This window comes from Nerophis lumbriciformis, linkage group LG22 (genome assembly GCF_033978685.3).
Source record: "Nerophis lumbriciformis linkage group LG22, RoL_Nlum_v2.1, whole genome shotgun sequence".
NCBI lineage: Eukaryota > Metazoa > Chordata > Actinopteri > Syngnathiformes > Syngnathidae > Nerophis > Nerophis lumbriciformis.
This window is the reverse complement of record NC_084569.2, coordinates 35,934,959-35,950,158: the sequence shown is the minus strand read 5'-3', so window position 1 is coordinate 35,950,158 and position 15,200 is coordinate 35,934,959. Positions and strand designations below refer to the sequence as shown.

At 37.9% G+C, this 15,200-nt stretch overlaps 1 protein-coding gene across 1 annotated transcript in view; it reads left to right on the top strand.

The window, feature by feature from the left end:
- The first annotated feature begins 2,191 nt into the window (after window positions 1–2,191).
- Window positions 2,192–15,200, top strand: part of mettl22 (methyltransferase 22, Kin17 lysine) — a 49,645-nt gene continuing 36,636 nt past the window's right edge. Inside the window, exons 1-2 of the mRNA XM_061973820.1 lie at window positions 2,192–2,243; window positions 12,123–12,282. Of these exons, the coding sequence (XP_061829804.1) occupies window positions 12,177–12,282 (106 nt within the window). The 5' untranslated portion in view covers window positions 2,192–2,243; window positions 12,123–12,176. The remainder of the gene's footprint in view (window positions 2,244–12,122; window positions 12,283–15,200) is intronic.

The window sequence follows — 15,200 nt, the reverse complement described above, 5'->3', positions numbered from 1 at the left end:
TTTAGTGCAAACACTTGTTACTGAACAAATCTTTTTTTTAATTTAGTACAAACACATGTTACTGAACGATTATTTTTTTATATAGTACAAACACTTGTTACTGAATGATTATTTTTTTGATTTAGTGCAAACACTTGTTACTGAACGATTCTTTTTTTATTTATTACAAACACTTGTCACTGAACGATTCTTTTTTTATTTAGTGCAAACACTTGCTACTGAACGATTCTTTTTTTATTTAGTGTAAACATTTGTTACTGAACGATTATTTTTTTATTTAGAGCAAACACTTCTTACTGAACGATTCTTTTTTTAATTAGTACAAACACTTGTTCCCGAATGACTATTTGTTTTATTTAGTGCAAACACTTGTTACTGAACAAATCTTTTTTTAATTTAGTGCAAACACATGTTACTGAACAATTCTTTTTTTATTTAGTGAACACACTTGTTACTGAACGATTATTTGTTTTATTTAGTGCAAACACTTGTTACTGAACGATTCTTTTTTTTATTTAGTTCAAACACTTCTTACTGAACGATTCTTTTTTTTTTTTAGTACAAACACTTGTTACTGAACGATTACTTTTTTATTTAGTGCAAACACTTCTTACTGAACGATTATTTTTTTATTTAGTGCAAACACTTGTTACTGAACGATTTTTTTTATTTTTATTACAGACATTTGTTACTGAACGATTCTTTTTTTATTTAGTGAACACACTTGTCACTGAACGATTCTTTTTTTATTTAGTGCAAACACTTGTTACTGAATGATTATTTTTTTATTTAGTGTAAACATTTGTTACTGAACGATTCTTTTTTCATTTAGTGCAAACACTTCTTACTGAAAGATTCTTTTTTTAATTAGTACAAACACTTGTTTCCGAATGACTATTTGTTTTATTTAGTGCAAACACTTGTTACTGAACAAATCTTTTTTTAATTTAGTGAAAACACTTGTTACTGAACAATTTTTTTTTTATTTAGTGAACACACTTGTTACTGAACGATTATTTGTTTTATTTAGTGCAAACACTTGTTACTGAACGATTCTTTTTTTTATTTAGTTCAAACACTTCTTACTGAACGATTCTTTTTTTTTTTTAGTACAAACACTTGTTACTGAACGATTACTTTTTTATTTAGTGCAAACACTTGTTACTGAACGATTTTTTTTAATTTTTATTACAGACATTTGTTACTGAACGATTCTTTTTTATTTAGTGAACACACTTGTCACTGAACGATTCTTTTTTTATTTAGTGCAAACACTTGTTACTGAACGATTATTTTTTTATTTAGTGTAAACATTTGTTACTGAACGATTATTTTTTTATTTAGTGCAAACACTTCTTACTGAACGATTCTTTTTTTAATTAGTACAAACACTTGTTCCCGAATGACTATTTGTTTTATTTAGTGCAAACACTTGTTACTGAACAAATCTTTTTTTAATTTAGTGCAAACACTTGTTACTGAACAATTCTTTTTTTATTTAGTGAACACACTTGTTACTGAACGATTATTTGTTTTATTTAGTGCAAACACTTGTTACTGAACAATTCTTTTTTTTATTTAGTGCAAACACTTGTTACTGAACAAATCTTTTTTTTTTAGTACAAACACTTGTTACTGAACGATTACTTTTTTATTATTTAGTGCAAACACTTTTTACTGAACGATTCTTTTTTTTTAATTTAGTGCAAACACTTCTTACTGAACGATTTTTAATTTGATTTAGTACAAACATTTATTTCGTTTGTTTTCAAAACTCCACTCCACCACAATGTGTCACCTCTTCCGCTCTTAGCGCCTTCAAAATAAGAGCTCAAGGCATATACTGTATAACAGCTTATAACAGGAACTTAACATCACAAAGAGGCAAGTCCATAAAAATAGGTTACACTCTTATTGTTATTTTTGCTGCTGTTGTTGTTGTTGTTTTTTCTTGTTCAATTTTATTTTTTTAGAATATTTAGTTTTTGAATAAAAATAAAATCAACTTTGTTAAATGTTCCCGAGGGGAAAAAAAACAATATAAATAAAGTGACAACCCACGTCTTGAAAGTGTCTGTGAGAGGCGGTAATGCAGCAAACAAGACTACAAACTGCCATCACACTCCAACGAAGAAGAAGCCGGAACCTAAAAATGGTCTTGATGAACCCGGAGGAGTTAAGACGGTGCACCCATAAAAATAACGTTTAGGGGGTGTGTGCCGCCTGCTTTGAGCTTCTCTCAGGTCAGCATTCTTCACCTTTTTAAACCTTATAATGCAACTTTTTGACATGATAAACCCCGTTTTAAACAACTTAGTATATGCTGTTTGTAATATGCATCTTATGTCGTGTGTATGTGTATGTATAGCACGTCAATCTATCAATAGACATTTCATCAACACTCATTTTCAAGCCAGACGTCACAAGCTTTTTATTTGGCATTTGTTAAATATGAACATTGATAATAAGTTCATATGATGTAACTGCGTTATTATGTACATTAAAATGATGGGAATTTGATCTGCGTCTCAATTCACACATTCCCATAGTTAACGTAGCATTTTAAAGTGAATTCACTTACAGCCAGGCCCGGCCCTAACCAATCTGGCGCCCTAGGCAAGATTTTAGGTGGCGCCCCCCCCACATCGGCAGTGAAGTGTATATACTCACAAGAAACCGAATAGCTTTGTCTTTGACCTTTTTTTTACTTAAAGAAAGCAAATTAACAATCAGAATAGTTAACAAGATAAAAAAAATATGAATAAATAAATGAATGCAAAAAATAAAAAATGAATATATGAAATACAATATTTTTTACATACATATTGCTTAATTTACATTAATGATGTGCACTTTAACAACTAGGCTTACAACTATACCTAATATATAAAGGGGTGGAAAAGTGACTATTACCTGCAGGGCAAACATTAGCTAACCAGAAGGCAATAACAATGTAAACAAAAAACACCTGCTTAAAAGATCTAATACAAATGTCCCTGAGGAATGTAAGGTGGGATTACTGTAATTACCTAACTTTACATTATTATTTTCCATAACAATTTAGCCCCCTCCACAATATTAACCCGACGTTAAAACAGAACTAGCTATTTATTGATTAGCAATTGCCGAATCATGTAACATTAGCTTAATGCTAAAAAGCCAGGTTACTATCACATTCTGTAACAGACAAATAATTTCATGTAGGCTAACGTTACCTACCTGCTACCTCTTGTCTTTTTCTCGTTTCTCCTCCTCTTCTTTTCTCTTATTTCTTCCCTGGGCACCTGACAGTTTTGGCCGATTTGACATCTTGTGTTGATTTTTTGATGTGGTGACGTCCAAAAAGAGTCATGATACGGGAAGGGAGGGGGCGCACCGTGCGGAGGGGGAGGGGGGGGGGGGGGGCGTAATGTTGTAACAAATAATATTTCTATTATATAGGCTTTACTTTGCATTTTAATTAACGTGGGATTATTTTTTGTATTTAGAAATAATAATACGAAGGTCCTGAGTAGTCTTGGGTTCAATCCCGGGCTCGGGATCTTTCTGTGTGGAGTTTGCATGTCCTCCCCGTGAATGCGTGGGTTCCCTCCGGGTACTCCGGCTTCCTCCCACCTCCAAAGACATGCACCTGGGGATAAGTTGATTGGCAACACTAAATTGGCCCTAGTGTGTGGATGTGAGTGTGAATGTTGTCTGTCTATCTGCGTTGGCCCTGCGATGAGGTGGCGACTTGTCCAGGGTGTACCCCGCCTTCCGCCCGATTGTAGCTGAGATAGGCTCCAGCGCCCCCCGCGACCCCAAAAGGGAATAAGCGGTAGAAAATGGATGGATGGATGGAGTACCAACTTTTTTTTTTTTTTTCTCCAACATTTGTGGCACTGGCGTGGCGCCCCCTGATGGACGGCGCCCTTAGCATTTGCCTATACGGCCTATGCCACGGGCCGGCCCTGCTTACAGCCGTGGTCAAAAGTGTACATAAACTTGTAAAGAACATAATGTCATGGCTGGACTGAGTTTACAATCATTTCTACAACTCTTATTTTTTTGTGATAGAGCAGGGGTCGGCAACCCGCGGCTCCGGAGCCGCATGCGGCTCTTTGACCACTCTGATGCGGCTCAGCAGCTTACTTGCTGAACCCCCCAATTTTCCCGCGAGACTTCCGGATTTCAGTGCCTCTCGCAGAAAATTCCCGGGATTAATATTCACAGATTTTCACCCTTACAGCTATAATAAGGGCGTGCCATGATGGTACAACGTTTGGCGCCCTCTACAATCTGTATTAACAGCGTGCCAGCCCAACATTCTTTCTTTAGTTTATTTGGAACATGAACACACTTACATCATAATACATCACACAATTTCATATCATTTCATTTGACATCATGCCCGAAAAGGAGTAGGAAGAAGCAAAGCTTATTTAATCCTACCCCTTTCCCACTTCAAGCGTTTACAAATATATAGAATCATTTACTGACCTTTTTATATAATAAAATAACATCTATGAATTAGTATACAACAGTTTTGTAATATGTAATTACTTAATTAATTCAGTCATTATTAACATACTGAGATGAAGAATATCTTATTTTCAATAAGGTTGAAAGTATTTCTCATAATTCTTCTTTTTTGTACTCTGTAAGCACTATTATTTTGAACAACCTCTTAAACTGGATCATATCAGTACAATTTTTAACTTCTTTACTTAATCCATTCCATAATTTAATTCCACATACTGATATGCTAAAAGTTTTAAGTGTTGTACGTGCATATAAATGTTTTAAATAATTTTTTCCTCTAAGGTTATATTTCTCCTCTTTAGTTGAGAAGAATTGTTGTACATTCTTTGGTAGCAGGTCATAGTTTGCTTTGTTCATCATTTTAGCTGTTTGCAATTTTACCAAATCACCAAACTTTAATATTTCTGACTTAATAAATAAAGGGTTTGTGTGTTCTCTATATCCAACATTATGTATTATTCTAACTGATCTTTTTTGTAACACGGTTAGCGAATGTAGCGCACATTTGTAGTTATTTCCCCATATTTCTGCACAATAACTCAGATATGGTAACACTAGCGAGCAGTAGAGAATATGTAGTGATTTTTGGCCCAGGACATATTTTGCTTTATTCATTATTGAAATGTTTTTTGCCACCTTATGTTGTATGTTTTGTATATGAGATTTCCAGTTCATTTGATCATCTATTAATACTCCCAAAAATCTAGTTTCTTTTACCCTTTCTATGTCTACTTCGTCTATTTGTATTTGTGTATGATGCTCTTTTCTACTATTACCAAATAGCATTATTTTAGTTTTACTGAGATTCAAAGATAGTCTGTTATATAATATGCATCTTCTGCTTGCACACGTACGTGACAGCAAGGCATACTTGGTCAACAGCCACACAGGTTACACTGACGGTGACCATATAAAACAACTTTGACACTCTTACTAATAATGCGCCACACTTTGAACCAAAACCAAACAAGAATGACAAACACATTTCGGGAGAACATCTGCACCTTAACACAACATAAACACAACAGAACAAACACCCAGAATCCCATGCAGCCCTGACTCTTCCGGGCTACATTATACACCCCCCCCCCCCCCCCCCCCCCGCCCCTCTGTGCGTCGGTTGAGGTGGGCGGGGTTTGGTAGCGGGGGTGTCTAATGTATCCCGGAAGAGTTAGGGCTGCATGGGATTCTGGGTATTTGTCCTGTTGTGTTTATGTTGTGTTACGGTGCAGATGTTCTCCCAAAATGTGTTTGTCATTCTTGTTTGGTGTGGGTTCACAGTGTGGCGCATTATTAGTAAGAGTGTTAAAGTTTTTTTTATACTGCCACCGTCAGTGTAACCTGTGTGGTTGTTGAGCAAGTATGCCTTGCTGTCACTTGCGTGAGCAAGCGGAAGCCCCATTCAACATGTGGCTGATCAGGCACGCTGGTTGTAGTGGGCGCTATATGCTGTACCATCACGGCACGCATGACGCTGACAAGCGCTATTCATTCAAAATCCGCGTGCCGCACCAGCTTAAAAATTCCATAAAAAGGTGTGGGCAGCGTGTCTGAGACCCCTGGTTTATACATAGCACAAAGCAAAAAAAAACTTTGTATGCAGTGTTATTTCATTTAAAATTTCAAAAATTTTTGCGGCTCCTGTTGTTTTCTATAATTTGTGAAACTGGTCAAAATGGCTCTTTGACTGGTAAAGGTTGCCGACCCCTGGAGCACATACTTGTTGGTCACAAAAAACATTCATGAAGTTTGGTTCTTTTATGAATTTTATTTCGGGTCTACTGAAAATGTGAGCAAATGTGCTGGGTCAAAAGTATACATACAGCAATGTTAATATTTGCTTACATGTCCCTTGGCAAGTTTACCTGCAATAAGGCGCTTTTGGTAGCCATCCACAAGCTTCTGCTTGAATTTATGACCATTCCTCTTTAAAAAAAAAATGGTGCAGTTTAGCTAAATGTGTTGGTTTTCCGACATGGACTTGTTTCTTCAGCATTGTCCGCACGTTTAAGTCAGGACTTTGGGAAGGCCATTCTAAAACCTTCATTCTAGCCCAGTGGTTCTTAAATTGGGTTCGATCGAACCCCAGGGGTTCGACGGAGCTTCCGCTGCGGAGGTCAAGATACACCCGACTCATCGTGTAAATAAAAACTTCTCTCTATCGGCGTATTATGGATACCCCCAAACTCGGGATGTCCAATAATGGCTTTTTGCCGATATTCCGATATTGTCCAACTCTTTAATTACCGATATCAACCGATATCGATATCAACCGATACTGATATATACAGTCGTGGAATTAACACATTATTATACCTAATTTGGACAACCAGGTATGGTGAAGATAAGGTCCTTTTTAAAAAATAAAATAAAATAAATAAATTAAAAACATTTTCTTGAATAAAAAAGAAAATAAAACAATATAAAAACAGTTACATAGAAACTAGTAAAATTAAGTGTTAAAGGTTAATACTATTAGTGGACCAGCAGCACGCACAATCATGTGTGCTTACGGACTGTATCCCTTGCAGACTGTATTGATATATATTGATATATAATGTAGGAACCACAATATTAATAACCGAAAGAAACAACCCTTTTGTGTGAATGAGTGTAAAAGGGGAGGGAGGTTTTTTGGGTTGGTGCACTAATTGTAAGTGTATCTTGTGTAAGGCTTCAGCTAACGATTATTTTTCTATCGATTAATCTATAGATTATTTTTTTCGATTAATCGGTTAATCTATAGATTTTTTTTTTTTAGATTAATCTATAGATTATTTTTCCTTTTACCGATTATTTTTTTAATTTAAAATTAAGATGAAAAAATACATGTAGGCCAGTTTTTTCAAAAGGCATGGCTTTTATTTACAAAAAAAAGTATTGCCACTCAGTCAACATTGACAACAACATGACAAAATATTCTGTAACAATGTAAACATTTAACAAAATTAAAAGTAGCTTATTTGCTTTTTAATGTGCAAATATAAAATAAACATACAGTGCAAATCTTAATATTCTGCAATAGTATAAGCATTTCAAAAGTAAAAGTATTGCTTATTTTGCTTTAAAATGTGCAAAAATAAAGATAAACATCCAATACAAAAAAGTGCGTATTTCCTTGAATTGGCGCCGGGTACCGGTATATAGTATTCGCATGCCTCGAATTAATGACGGGTCAAACTCGTTTTGCAAAATAATTAGCGCATGCTTGGTCTTACCGCCGGATCAAACTCGTTTCGCAAAATATTAATTTTATTAGCGCATGTCTGGAATTTTCGCCGGGTCAAACTCGTTTCGCGAAATAATTAGCATATGTCTAGAACTTCCACCGGGTCAAACTCGTCACGTCACGAGTGACACTTCACCTGTCATCATTTTCAAAATGGAGGAGGCTGATTTCAATAATTTGAAATCGCATAAAGGGAAGAAGATTAAGAGCTATTCAGTAGGATATAAGGTCCAAGCTATTGAATATGCTAAAAAGAACAGTAAGCAGCTATGTTTTATTAATATACCGTAGCTGCGTGTGTCAAATATGAGTCATTAAATGACTCCCGCCTCCTGGTGGTAGAGGGCGCTAGTGATCCTTCTTGCGACTACCGGTACTGCAGAAGACCGGTGCTGCAGAAGAAGACAACAAGCCACAAGAGTGAGCAGCGATCGTTTGCTTGCACTTTTAACATGGAGGATTACATATCTAAAATAAAACAGTTTTCTAAACTGGACTTTCAATCGAAGCAGGAGGTAATACTTAAAGGAATATCTTCATCGAGACAGAGAGACTTTTAAAACTGAAGAAATATAAGGAAGACTTCTATAAACAAGTTATCAATGCTTTTGATCAGAAGCAGCTGCGCATGGACTCATAAGTAAAGGTAAGACCACAATAAAGTTTTTTGTATTAAATGTGCTTTTCATGATGGTATCCTTACATCACTCAAATTTATAAGCGCAGGCCTAAATTTACCCCACGCCTTTTGGTAAGCGCAGGAGTGAGAAGAGGTTTTAAATTAATTAGTGCCCCGGCGGCAAGTCAAGGAAATACGGTATGCGACGTGTCGACGCCGTTTTTGTGCTTCGACGCGTCGCATACCGTATTTCCTTGAATTGCCGCAAAAAAACGGCGTCGACGTATTTACGTACCGGTAATCGATGACGTCGACTAGGTCGACGCGTCGTTTCAGTCTTAATCTTGTGTTTTTTATGTTGATTTAATAACATTTTTTAAATAATTAAAAAAAAAACAACGATACCGATAATAAAAAAAAACTGATACCGATTATTTCCGATATTACATTTTTAAAGCATTTATTTGTTCTAACATGCCAGAGGCTATTCACCTTGGAGACCTGTTCCGGATATGGGTACGGCCTGGCGCGAGATTTACACCTTCAGGCCGATATTATCGGACATCTCTACCCCAAACATTGTTCCCTCTATTTTTCCATATGCTTGAGCAAACACAAAAACTCCTTGAGCATTCAGTGGAGCACATGTGAGCTACGTCAGAAGTGCACATGCACCGCGGCCACACCAGCAGCACACCAGTCCCAAACCTGACTAAATAACAAGTTCAATGTTTTATTATTATAATCATTATAATCCATTAGATTATTTACCAATATAAGTGTTTTGGCCCACTTACAATGACAATAACAAAAAATAGTTTTTCATGAGCTGTGTACTAGTATTGTATGTCTGGGTGGGGGTCCTGCTTTGGAAATAATTTGTACGCCTTTCAGATATCGCATTTAGGTCCCACTAAAACATTCACATGTTGCACAATGAGATGTAAACATGGGATCATGTGTACATTCCTGTAACTTTCTGTTTGTAAAATATATCTTTATTAGTATGTCTTTAATATAATAACATCATTTCATGATTAATATTTACAAATTAAGATTAAATTAAGAAAAATAATTATATTTTTCACTAAAGAAGGGTTCGGCGAATGCGCATATGAAACTGGTGGTTCTTAACAAGGTTAAGAATCACTGCTCTAGCCTGATTTAGCCATTCCTTTACCACTTTTGACGTGTGTTTGGGGTCATTGTCCTGTTAGAACACCCAACTGCGCCCAAGACCCAACCTCCGGGTTGATGATTTTAGGTTGTCCTGAAGAATTTGGAGGTAATCCTCCTTTTTCATTGTCCCATTTACTCTCTGTAAAGCACCAGTTCCATTGGCAGGAAAACAGACCTAGAGCATAATACTACCACCACCATGCTTGACGGTACGCATGGTGTTCCTGAGATTAAAGGCCTCACCTTTTCTCCTCCAAACATATTGCTGGGTATTGTGGCCAAACAGCTCAATTTTTGTTTCATCTGACCACAGAACTTTCCTCCAGAAGGTCTTATGATGTCCATGTGACCAACAAGTATGTGCTCCAATTAAGGGTGTAACGGTACGTGTATTTGTATAGAACCGTTTCGGTACGGGGGGTTCGGTTCGGAACAGAGTTGCACCGAACGAGTTTCCACACTGTGACATAACATTATCAGGTAATGAGAAGGGACCTTTATTTTGAAGGCGAGTTGCTCCTTCCTCTAGTTTCCGGTAGTCTTCGCGCGACAGTCAGACGCTCACTCGTTTACACACAAGACGGATTTATGTGTTTCAGCGCTCCAAGTTTGTTGTTCCTTCCCTTTTTCATTGTCCCATTTACTCTCTGAAAAGCACCAGTTCCATTGGCAGCAAAACAGACCTAGAGCATAATACTACCACCACCATGCTTGACAGTAGGAATTGGTGTTCCTGGGATTAAAGGCCTCACATTTTCTCCTCCAAACGTATTGCTGGGTATTGTGGCCAAACAGCAACATTTTTGTTTTGTCTGACCACAGAACTTTCCTCCAGAAGGTCTTATCTTTGTCCATGTGATGTCAGATGAAACAAAAAAATAGCTGTTTGGCCACAATACCCAGCAATATGTTTGGAGGATAAAAGGTGAGGCCTTTAATCCCAGGAACACCACTCCTACCGTCAAGCAGTGGTGGTGGTAGTATTATGCTCTAGGTCTGTTTTGCTGCCAATGGAACTGGTGATTTACAGAGAGTAAATGGGACAATGAAAAAGGAGGATTTCCTCCAAATACTTCAGGACAAGCTAAAATCATCAGCCCGGAGGTTGGGTCTTGGGCGCAGTTGGGTGTTCCAACAAACACACGTCAAAAGTGGTAAAGGAATGGCTAAATCAGGCTAGAATGAAGGTTTTAGAATGGCCTTCCCAAAGTCCTGACTTAAAGGGGAACATTATCACCAGACCTATGTAAGCGTCAATATATACCTTGATGTTGCAGAAAAAAGACCATATATTTTTTTAACCGATTTCCGAACTCTAAATAGGTGAATTTTGGCAAATTAAACGCCTTACGTCACAACGTGACGTCACATCGGGAAGCAATCCGCCATTTTCTCAAACACATTACAAACACTGAGTCAAATCAGCTCTGTTATTTTCCGTTTTTTCGACTGTTTTCCGTACCTTGGAGACATCATGCCTCGTGGGTGTGTTGTCGGAGGGTGTAACAACACGAACAGGGACGGATTCAAGTTGCACCAGTGGCCCAAAGATGCCAAAGTGGCAAGAAATTGGACGTTTGTTCCGCACACTTTACCGACGAAAGCTATGCTACGACAGAGATGGCATAGAAGAATATCGACCCTAGCTTCCCTGGCCTGCTGACATCAACTCCAAAACTGGACAGATCAGCTTTCAGGAAAAGAGAGCGGATGAGGGTATGTCTACAGAATATATTAATTGATGAAAACTGGGCTGTCTGCACTCTCAAAGTGCAAGTTGTTGCCAAATGTATTTCATATGCTGTACACCTAGTTCATAGTTGTTAGTTTCCTTTAATGCCAAACAAACACATACCAATCGTTGGTTAGAAGGCGATCGCCGAATTCGTCCTCGCTTTCTCCCGTGTCGCTGGCTGTCGTGTCGTTTTTGTCGGTTTCGCTTGCATACGGTTCAAACCGATATGGCTCAATAGCTTCAGTTTCTTCTTCAATTTCATTTTCGCTACCTGCCTCCACACTACAACCATCCGTTTCAATACATGCGTAATCTGTTGAATCGCTTAAGCCGCTGAAATCCGAGTCTGAATCCGAGCTAATGTCGCTATAGCTTGCTGTTCTTTCCGCCATGTTTGTTTGTGTTGGCTTCACTATGTGACGTCACAGGAAAATGGACGGGTGGTTAAAATCAGGCACTTTGAAGCTTTTTTTAGGGATATTGCGTGATGGGTAAAATTTTGAAAAAAACTTCGAAAAACATAATAAGTAAATTTTTAATGGTTTTAACAATTCTGAAATTGTGATAATGTTCCCCTTTAAAATCACTCTATCACAAAAAAAATAAGAGTTGTAGAAATGATTGGTAACTCAAGACAGCCATGACATTATGTTCTTTACAAGTGTATGTCAACTTTTGACCACGACTATATGTGCTGTGTTCAAGGGGTAAACCCATTGAGACCAAAATAAATAAGGTTTTTAAAGTCATTAGGATCTTGTGTCATAGCTGTCGACGTTTATTTTAATTTCAATGACTTGTATTGCGCCTAAATTCTTGTTGACTCTCTGTATCCTCAGATATTACTGACTGAAGACTGAGATTTTACTGTTGAAGACCATGATTGCTCAGCCATGGACCAGATCATCTTTAATCATGATAGTGTGCTGTCAGATGTTCACATGCTCTGTCCCAACACACGTCACCTCATGACGCGCCTCAACAGTGTTGGACAGCCTGGTAGGTTGTGTACAGTATACATAACTATGTTGACAGACAACATACGGTATACTCGAGGTAGCTTTTGAGTGTGGAATGCTATGAACTGTGCAAATTAGATTCTGAACCATTAATCTTGTTTCTTGCATGTGTCGGGACTCTCTGCAAGCGCCACACCTGTTTGTCACAAATAGTTTGTAATTCTATACTGGAATTTGAAACATTAACATTGGTAGTATATTTAGTGGACTGGATGTATTTATAGGTAGAACTCCAGCAGAGTTACACCAGCTGCTTATTTAGCAGCATCAATAAAAAAAAACAGGGAAAGTGTATATATATTTTGCTAATAGGAGGCAACTAGGGGTGTAACGGTACCATACTTGCCAACCTTGAGACCTCCGATTTCGGGAGGGGGGTGGGTGGGCGTGGTCGGGGGTGGGGCGGGGGCGTGGTTAAGAGGGGAGGAGTATATTTACAGCTAGAATTCACCAAGTCAAATATTTCATATATATATATATATAAGAAATACTTGACTTTCAGTGAATTCTAGCTATATACATATATATATATATATATATATATATATATATATATATATATTTATTTTATTATATATATATATATATATATATATATATTTATTTTATTATATATATATGTATATATAAATAAAAGAAATACTTGAATTTCAGTGTTCATTTATTTACACATAAACACACACATAACACTCATCTACTCATTGTTGAGTTAAGGGTTGAATTGTCCATAATTGTTCTATTCTCTGTCACTATTTTTCTAACCATGCTGAACACCCTCTCTGATGATGCATTGATGTGTGGCACGCACAAAAGTGCTTTCATCAAATGCATTAGAGTCTGGAGTCTTCCATCTCTCCCTAGCATGGCCCAAAACCGGTCAATCTTTGCTTCCTGAGGAAGATCTTCAGTGCCAAGCACTTGGTAGTCCACTACTTCTTCCCGGAGGCTTTCCAGGTCCAATCGCAGCTGCGGCTTGGAATTTACAAGCTGTTATGAGAGTAGCGTATGTGTGTGTGTGTGTGGCCCTTTAATAGGTGAGCATGTGAGGTGAGTGACGTCAGTGAGTGTGTGGGCGAGAGAAGAGAGGGAGCGGTAGCGTGAGTGCGGGCGGGACTAGTTTGTTTTGTGTTGGATTGGCTGTGTGCAAGCAATCAATAAAGCAAGATTTGCAACTAATCGCCGGGCTCAGGCAGGAAAGGTGCAACAAAGCGTATTTCTTCATATTACTCGTCGTCGGCGTCGCCATGGCTGTATCTTCCTCGCTCTTCTGCTTCGTCTCCTTGTTGTGTGCGCAGTTGTGCACTGCACTCTCTAAAAGCCGTATATGTTATTGATGTTATAGATGGCTATTGATGTTATAGATGGCAGTATTGTCCTGTTTAAGAGTGTCACAACATCGCTGTTTACGGCAGACAAACTGCTTTACGGTTTGTGTGTTGTTACCGCGCTGGGAGGACGTTAATGAAACTGCCTAACAATAAACCCACATAAGAAACCAAGAACTCGCCCTCGATCATTCTACACTTATAATGTGATTGGGCAGGCACACTGTTTATATCGTGGGAAAGCGGACTCAGGTCCGCATGGAGCTGGAGGGGGCGTGGCCTCCAGCTCCGCCCGAATTTCGGGAGATTTTCGGGAGAAAATTTGTCCCGGGAGGTTTTCGGGAGAGGCGCTGAATTTCGCGAGTATGAACGGTACACAAAAATGTTGGTTCGGTACGTACCTTGGTTTAGAGGTCACGGTTCGGTTCATTTTCGGTACAGTAAGAAAACAACAAAATATAAATTTTTTGGTTATTTATTTACCAAATTTGTAAACAATGGCTTTATCCTTTTAACATTGGGAACACTATAATAATTCTGCCCACGTTAATCAACATTAAACTGCCTCAAGTTGTTGCTCTGATTAAATAAAATGACAAAACTTTTCTTCTACATATAAAAAGTGCAACATTAAACAGTTTCAAGTCAACTCATCATGCTTAATTTATTACAGCATTTGGGAAGCCTGTAGTTGATTTATTATGTAAATGTTATATTTTTATCAACATGGGATAGCAGGGACCCTGCCATTCAAAACTAGGCTGCTGCATTACTAATGATTAATGTAACTATAGCTGAAACTATAGTACAATAGCAATAGGAGAGACTATTCATCCCTGAACACCATGGAGTTCATGTAAGCTTTATGATGCAGTTACATTATTATATCAACTATCAGAGACAGAAACTCTTCATTTAACATAATGTCCTTTTTTGCTGCTTCAACACAGCTCAATCAACACAGAAAAAGGTAAAGTGAAATAACAGACAGACAGGGCTTTGCTGTCCGTAACACACACACACCGCAAAATGAGCTAACGTTACGCTAAAAGCGAATTAGCCTTCACCTCAAGCCAGGACTGCGAGCGAGCTGAGCTGCCTTTTATATTTCTAGAAGGTCAACGGGCTCATAGTGATGTTACTAGTAGTTGACTGGGAGGTGTTTATTATCATTTGGTGAGAATCCGCTGCCCGATGCTTACCTGCTAAACGCTAAGCACTGACTACATGCGCTCTGAATACGCACTGCTGATTGGCTGTTACCGCTCTGTTTGTAACCAATCAGATGGTTGTGTGGGTGAGACAATGCTGGGTGCTGTGGAGAGGACTGACAGAAACAGAGGCAGAAGGAAGCGGAGGCGGCTACTTAATATGTTCGTGTAAAAACTCGTTCAGTACACCTCCGAACCGAACCGAAACCCCCGTACCGAAATGGTTCAATACAATTACACGTACCGTTACACCCCTAGAGGCAACATATTCTGACAACAGATGCAGAAGTTAGTGTTAAGTAAAGGTGAAGTCATGAGAAGTCCTTTGTCCTATTTGTATGTGTAACTCTACTTATGTTTGT